We start from the raw sequence: 7,953 nt of genomic DNA on the forward strand, positions 1-7,953 counted from the left end.
AACAAAACACGTCCTTCACCGTCAGCTTTAGAATCCCCATCAATATTATCCTTCCAAACGATTCCCGTCCTAAAGGCTCAAACTCCTTTTCCTTCCAAGCAAACCGAATCGTGTTGGCCAGCCCAATCCCAGGGACCGACCGCGTTGATGTATTTAGCACCATCTCCGCAAGGAGAATGGCGCTCGTTCTCTTCTCTTCCAAAACAATTGAAAAGAAAAAACCAAGTGACTGAGCCTATCTGGTGAACTACACAGAGACAGGAACAAACACCCACCCTAGCAAATCTCTCTAGCAAAATCTCTGCAATGACCTCCCAGCAAATCTCTCCTTCTGAACAGAACACTGGCTTTTATATATCTTCAGATTGAATGGGTAATTGGAGACAGCTGAGTCTTGACGAGGGGGCGGGGTCAGCTCTCCAATTAGCCATGGAGTCGACCAATCAGCTGCTTGAGGGATTTCAGGAAGCCATTTCCTGAAATAAACACATGCAAATATACAAACTACAACACAAACTGGGGAACGTAACAATTGCCAGTATACATTGATTTAATTATGTAATATGTTTTACCCCCTACACCACTTTCAATAACTTTGTAGAACAGTATGCCAAATAGAATCAAATGCTTTTTGGAAGTTGATAAAGCAAGCGTATATTTTGGTATTATTTTGGTGGGCATGTTTATCTATCAGGGTGTGTAAAGTCTCACAGTAATGAAGGCGTAATTCACCATTATTTGGGTCTCTGTGCTTTTAGTTGGATAGTGTTCTAAGTTTTTTCCTTATAATTTTACAATTTGCATCAAACCAGTTGTCATCTGTGATCTTTTTTGTTTTGTTTTTATCCATTTCAATTGTACTTCTTTGCCATTTGCCTGAATATATAGTTGATATTTTTAACTGCCAGATTGATGAGAGAGAAGGGGTCAATGTCTGTAATCATATAGTCTACAGTGCTGTGGCCAAGAGGTGAGCAGTAGGTGGATCCCCCCAAAGAGTCCCCGTAACCTACCATTGACAAAGTATAGACCCAGGCTTCTACAGAGCTGCAACAGATCCCTTCCGTTTTTGTTGACGGTGCTGTCACTGTTGTTTCTATGGGGGAGATTAAGACAGTTAGAAACAGCATTGCCTGTAATAAAGCTATCCCCTCGTGTGCTCGTTAGATCAGGTAGTGTTCCTGTGCGCGCATTTGTGTCCCCACACATTTCCCTGGGCCACTCATTGACCATACACAAAAAAACAAGCAGTAATAGCGGAAACATTTTCTTCAGAAAATTGAAGTAATGCTAAAGTAACCAGATGTGTCTATTTTACAAGTAAAAATTATATTTCAATATAACTAGACATGCAATAATAATTAAATTATATTTAACTATATTATTGACAATAGATTTTTTTTAAAATGTTGATTGATAGAGCTTTTATTTTGAAAAAGCGTTCTACGGGAAGTGAGAAGGAAAATCCAGTAGGATTCACGGCTATTAGGGATTTTTCTTCAATTAATTTCGAAGCTGCAGTGCCTCAAGAAAAACAATAGGATATTGCTAGCAAATAAAACCAGACCATTGCCATGTCTGAGACATACGGTAAGAAATCTTGATCAGTCAGCTCGCGTTACACAATAGATGAGCCAGATGAGATGGAGCAGGTGTATTGTAATGCCATCAAAACAAATAGCCTATGTGCTATGCTTTCATGTTTACTCGTTGTTGGGGGTATAGCTAGCTAACATTAGCCAGCTGGCTAACTTTAGTTTCGCTAGATCGCTTGCATCTCCGTCAAATGTCATCATTAATTGGTTTCTTAGCTAGCTATCTAGAAAGCCATTTGAATGTCAGACAACTAGCAAAGTTAGCTAGCTAAATGTCGACGCAAATGTAACGTTCTGCATGAAGCAATAACATAGCTTCTGTTCTGCAAGTAGTGCGCCTGTTACTTAACTAACAGCTTTCTATCCAACTAGCCTAAGAATACGCATTCTCAAATGATTAAAATGAACTTTGTTTGTTTTTCCTCTTCTAGATTTTCTGTTCAAATTCCTAGTGATTGGAAATGCAGGAACTGGAAAATCATGTCTTCTTCACCAGTTTATTGAGAAGAGATGTAAGTTATGTCCAATTGATTGTTTTGACATGTATTTTCTATCTAGCTATGACTTGTAGTTTATTTTAGGGACAGGCTACAATTTATGATTAACTTAACTTTGAATACATTAACAGGCATTGTTGTGATCTAGCTGTGTGTTGTGGAATGATTTCATTTAAATCACAGTCAAAGACGATTCGAATCACACCATTGGAGTGGAGTTTGGCTCAAAGATAATCAACGTGGTAAACAAATATGTCAAACTCCAAATCTGGGACACTGCGGGACAAGAGAGATTCAGGTACTGTACAGTATGTGAGAGCATTTCACATACTTACTCCTACTGTGGCAGGGCATTAGACATTTTTTCTCAAACCAGCTTGGACTGTTTCATGCGTGCTCATCTCCAGCTGATCATTAGAGAACTTGTGCCAGATCCTTAGAACAGCAAGTAAAATGAATCATGGCCAGCTGTTGTGGGGGAGTTAATAATGTGTAGCGCAGCTAAAATTCTGAAACACTATTACTGCTCCCGAGTAGCGTGGCGGTCTGGGGCACTGCATCTCAGTGCTTGAGGCGTCACTACAGACACCCTGGTTCGGATCCAGGCTGTGTTACAACTGGCTGTGATTGGGAGTCCCGTAGGGCGGTGCACAATTGGCCCAGCGTCATCCGGGTTTGGCGGGTGTAGGCCGTCATTGTAAATAATAATTTGTTCTTAACTGACTTGCCTAGTTAAAAAAAGGTTTTTGAGCACCTTGAGCATTTTGTTTTGCACATTGACCAACTCCTTATCCAGCTTGGATGGCACTAAATGCTTTTATGTATAGCTAACTATAGATGTAGGAGATGGAGAATGTCAATTTAATAAATGTAATTAGGATGTGTAAAATTTTTATATTTATGCACTTGTGTATTTTCAACTGATGTTACAATTGCTTTCCTCTCCCAGGTCTGTTACACGGAGTTACTACAGAGGTGCTGCTGGAGCCCTGCTTGTATATGACATCACCAGGTAGGCTAATTTACCTACTCATAGGTGATCAGGAGAGTTGAGGAGAAATAATCCTTGCCTTATTATGGGTGGACCTTCAAGGGGTATGTTTGTTTTAATAAAACACAAATCTTTCTAAAAGACAAATGTTGAATGTAGTACGTTTCAAAGCGACCTAGATATGATATGACTCATTGGTTGCACAGTGGCTCCCGATTGACTGTTTTGGAAAACACTGCTCAAACCTTCCTAAAGCCTACTGTGATTTTAGTGAACCACCAAGTCTGATTTGTATGTCTCCACTGCTCTCCCTCTCGCTCCATTGACCTGATCATCCTCAGCCGGGAAACCTACAACGCCCTGACCAACTGGCTGACAGACGCCAGGATGCTGGCCAGCCAAAATATTGTCATAATCCTGTGTGGTAACAAGAAGGACTTGGACGCAGACCGGGAGGTCACCTTCCTGGAGGCGTCTCGCTTTGCTCAGGAAAATGGTGCGTTTAGTATGAATGATGATCCCTTTACAGCTGAATTCCAAACTGCTCCCTGTGTCAAGCGCTTCAGACTGGGAGTGCAGATCCTCTATGTAGTCTAAAAAATTGCAAAACTGATCATAGATCAGCACTCCCACTCTGAGAAGCTTGATGTATATGGACCCAAATCTACCCCCTACCCTCTGATGCAGACCTGAAATCCTAATTTCTGATTGTTGCACTGTGTATACTCCACTAGAGGTCACTGTAGGACAACTCACTGGTGTGAACTATTGCCCACAAAACCGTTGCAATTATTGTCCTCCACAGCTAAATGCTGACTAATTCTCTTGTGTTCAAATGTTATCAACATTAATGATAATCATTGTTATTATTGTGTCCTGCTGTCTTGTCTGTTTCAGAGCTTATGTTTCTGGAGACAAGTGCTCTGACAGGGGAGAATGTAGAGGAGGCCTTTGTACAATGTGCCAGGAAAATCCTCAACAAGATAGAGTCAGGTATCTCTGCATTCAGTATCTTCTCACCTTAACCAACAGCAATGAAATCGTAGTTTACAAACTAATCTCTTTTTTTCTCTCTCTATTTCTCTCTCTCTCTCTGTGTTCTCTTCCAGGAGAGTTGGACCCGGAGAGGATGGGATCAGGGATCCAGTACGGAGACGCCGCGCTGCGCCAGCTGCGCTCCCCTCGCAGGGGACAGGCCGAGAGCGCTCAGGAATGTGGCTGTTAGTGAACACGCTCAGTATGCCCAGGACCAAGGTGAGACTCCTCCCCCTCAGTGCTGCCTACTGCATAGGATTCTGCTCTGTGACTTATCCTTGTCTTATCACACTAGTAACTTAATTAATAGCTCAGTTTAGTGACATCCACAATGCTCCCTCTCAAAATAGCAGGCAGAAATACAGTTGTAGATGGTGCTTTTCACATTCACATGTTATGTAAGAGGCAATTCAAAAGTCCTCTCTATTTTACAGTTGACTGTGTTGCATTGCATGGAGCAGGTAAAGCATTCATTTGCCATTTTGAGAAGCCCCTCCATGAGCTTTAAAGATTCGGCCTTAATGCACCAAATGCTGAAACGTGGCTAGTTTTATCAGCATTATTGGTGTCAGAATCATCACATGCCCCATTAGCAATGGGGGGTTTGAACCCTGGCTGGGCCGATTATCTGTGCCCTTAACTACTTTCTTCACCCCTCTCAAATTTTGGTACTTACATATGTCCTGTCAAAACAAACAATCAGAACTAAAATAAAAGATGATCACAATGCGGATCCATGTTCTTCTCAAATGGTTTCCCTGAAGTGGTTTGTAATGATTACTTTTCTATTGCTGCAAGGTGATCTCTGATGCTACTTTCACCAGTATCATCATACTGAATTCAGGGTAAAGTTAATGCCTGTGTCCCAAATGTAAGTCCAGAGTTTTATTCTGTTGTACTGTATCTCCCCCTTGGGTCGGTGGGTGGGTGTGTGTGGTTGGATAGGGTCCAGGGGGCTATTTTTAGGGATCTCACAGAGAGGAAGGAGCCACCTTTGGCTATTTCTGTCCTCCAGCTCCCAAGTGCCTGATGTGTCGATGATACAGAAAACCATAGCCACCCAAAATGACTCCGCCTCTTTAGTGAGAGGGGAAGCTAAAGGGGCTCAACAGTTTGAGAATGATCGAATGACCCTGCTTAAAAGCTGTGTGGATGTGGCTCCACACAACTGTTGTCAATACAGTTTTCTATCTGGGCAGATACATTTACCTGAGATTTTTTTTTGGTATTGTAGTGTTTTGCAAAAAAAAATGCTAGGCATACATAGAGGGGTACTATGTCTACAAAAATAAATGATCAATTAATTTGTAAATTACAGTGTAGAGTTGAGTACATGGCAAATATTGCCAGCACGCAATTGTAACAAAATGTAACTATTAACCTCACGTTGACACAGGTTTCTTAGCTAAAGGGGCTAATTTACAAGATCCCCACACATTTCTGTGTGTGTATGGTTTCAAACCTCTCTCTGTTCTTGTTTTCAGGCAGGTTGGTGAAGACTTCGAGGAAAGATGAGATGTAGGGAACATTATACAGGGCTCATAATGGTGGAGCGACTCTTCTCTGACCTTTTATCTTCCCAACTTCTGGATGTTCCGTCAGAGACCCACAGAGAGTCCTGGATTCCTGGCCCTACTCTGGACTGCTGAGCTTGTTCCTAGGCCCCTCAGACACAGGCAGAGAGTCCCGTTTCATCTTACTCAAGCCCTTTAATCATCTGGGCTGTATTCATAAAGCGTCTCAGAGTATGATTGCTGATATGATTTGTTTTTCCTTTTATATAATAATGAACAAGATAACAGGGAATCCAAATCCTAGATCAGCACACTAAGTCTGAGATGCTATATGATAATGGGACCTGACATCTTACTTTCACCCCTGTACTTCTGCCCTATGCTACCCATAGCATATTGCACAGTGTTATTGTACAGTGTTATCTGTATAAAGAACACATCATATAGTCCCTCAAAGCAGTGGTTCCCAAACTGTGGGGCGTGTCCCTGTCGGAAGGAGAGTTGCAGCGATGGGACAAGACTGTGACGACCAATTGGATATCACGAAAATTGGGGTGAAAAAATGTCCAGATCAACTAGCCCAAGTTGTTTTAGCTTGGTTTTTTAGCCCACTGATATTGTTGTAATGTTTGAGTCACTCAGATATCACATGAACACACAAGACATGGGGGAATGTGTAGAATTGCAGGAAATTACCTTTAAAACTGCCAACAAGGGATGTGAACAGTTCCTGTCATGGACAGTGCTTGTGCTCATAGAAATAGACGGATGTTCCCCAGTGATGGAAGGGGGGGGGGGCTGAGTGAGTTTGGGAACCACTGCCTCAAAGCATATTTTATGGACTCAATATCAGAATTAAATTATTAGCTGAAGAATAATCTATCAATTATGTCATGTTATAGTGAGAATTATCAATCGGCACTGTCTCACGCCTGCTGGTTTCATTGACCCGTTGTTTGGGTTGTTCTTTGGGTTGATATTATTAGTTGTTGTTTTTCCCTCCCTAATTGTTATGAGTCATGCTTTTTTAATTTATTCTCAATGATATAGAAGCTCTTTTTAAAATAAAGTATTCAAAATGTATGTTTGTATATTGTTCTAAGGTGATTCCTCTTTGTCATCTTTATTACTTAAGTGTGTAATATCCATTTAGAATACTTGGTAAATTGTTGTTATACCTGTAGTAACTTTCTAATAATTATTCATAGCTGTGTAATAGTATATTTATGGAGTTATGTAGGTTTTTTTATTACACAGGTGGATAAACTGGGTCACAAGCTGGCTGCATGGTGAGCTACTTCCCTTTTGACACCTTGCACCAAAGTTCATATGATTGATGACAGTCATTTAATTCAATGACCATTTTCCTAATGCAGATCAGGGGGCTTTTCAGTGCACTTTGGCTGTGTTTAGAAAGGCAGCCCAATTATGATATTTTTTTTATTATTGGTCATTTAACAAATCAGCTCTGAAAAATACCAATTAGTGGGAAGAATATCAGAATTGGGCTGCCTGTGTGAAATGGCAGGCTCCAGAATGTTATTGTGTCTGTCTGCTTAGATTGACCGTTTGCAAGAGCAAGATTGCTGTGTCGTATTAATATAGTTCCTGAGACCTAAAACGAACCCAGGTTCGATGCGACTGAAGAAAATAACCTACAATGCCACCATTGTGTCGAGATCACTGACAGAAAATCCACTGATCCCCTCTCCTCAGGGTAGGACCAAGTTCTACAGTATTTTGAAGATTGATGTTTTCGATGGGGAGAAAAGACAATGCCAGCTACAGTTCTGAATTGCCCATCAGTCCTCCATTATGGTACTGTATGTCTGTCCTCTTCCCTCTTGTCCCGTTTGTTACATTTCAGAGTAGTACAATATGGCATTTATCTGTATTTTTGTTTAATGACACGCTCCAGCAGATTTTATTTTCAAGAATATTTGTCATGCTGATAAATGTATGTGTATCCAGGTGAAATGCCCTTCAATCTCATTACTATAGTAGATATTTACTGGCATGTGTTTCAACAGGTAAATCAATCAAATAAGTCAAACGATTTAGTAAAAAGTAGTTTATGAATTTTGTCAAAATTACTTGTACATCAAATTGCAATCTGATAGCTGTATCGGCTCCGTTTGAATGTGTAAAAGCTTAAACATTTAATCATACAAAATAGTGATCTTTTTTTATCATTTGGAGCTGGATATTTGCTCCCTCCACAGAAGTCTTTTTTTCTAAATAATTTATATTGAACAAAAATATAAACGCAACATGTAAAGTGTTGGTCCCATGTTTCATGAGCTGAAATACAAGATCCCAGA

General features: G+C 40.6%; 1 protein-coding gene across 3 annotated transcripts; it reads left to right on the forward strand.

Annotated features, from left to right (window-relative positions):
* The first annotated feature begins 1,452 nt into the window (after window positions 1-1,452).
* LOC115144312 (ras-related protein Rab-4A) lies at window positions 1,453-6,715 on the forward strand. 3 transcript variants are annotated; one of them, XR_003865803.2, is made up of 9 exons: window positions 1,453-1,590; window positions 2,027-2,107; window positions 2,276-2,390; window positions 3,042-3,104; window positions 3,425-3,579; window positions 3,981-4,076; window positions 4,193-4,337; window positions 4,917-4,989; window positions 5,603-6,715. XR_003865803.2 is itself a non-coding variant. In XM_029685240.2 (8 exons), the coding sequence occupies exons 1-7, from the start codon at window positions 1,575-1,577 to the stop codon at window positions 4,306-4,308; spliced, it is 642 nt and encodes a 213-aa protein (XP_029541100.1). In that variant the 5' UTR covers window positions 1,453-1,574; the 3' UTR covers window positions 4,309-4,337; window positions 5,603-6,715. The 3 variants fall into 3 exon arrangements, 2 of the variants coding, with proteins under 2 accessions (XP_029541100.1, XP_029541101.1); XM_029685240.2 differs by lacking the exon at window positions 4,917-4,989; XM_029685241.2 differs by lacking the exon at window positions 4,917-4,989 and having other exon boundaries at window positions 4,196-4,337.
* Window positions 6,716-7,953: the final 1,238 nt, after the last annotated feature.

Source organism: Oncorhynchus nerka, linkage group LG16 (assembly GCF_034236695.1).
Source record: "Oncorhynchus nerka isolate Pitt River linkage group LG16, Oner_Uvic_2.0, whole genome shotgun sequence".
Classification (NCBI taxonomy): domain Eukaryota; kingdom Metazoa; phylum Chordata; class Actinopteri; order Salmoniformes; family Salmonidae; genus Oncorhynchus; species Oncorhynchus nerka.

Coding starts and splice junctions, on each gene's coding strand:
- LOC115144312 (XM_029685240.2), top strand. Junction 2,108..2,275: donor CCAGTTTATTGAGAAGAGAT/GTAAGTTATGTC, acceptor TTTAAATCACAG/TCAAAGACGATTCGAATCAC. Junction 3,580..3,980: donor TCGCTTTGCTCAGGAAAATG/GTGCGTTTAGTA, acceptor TGTCTGTTTCAG/AGCTTATGTTTCTGGAGACA.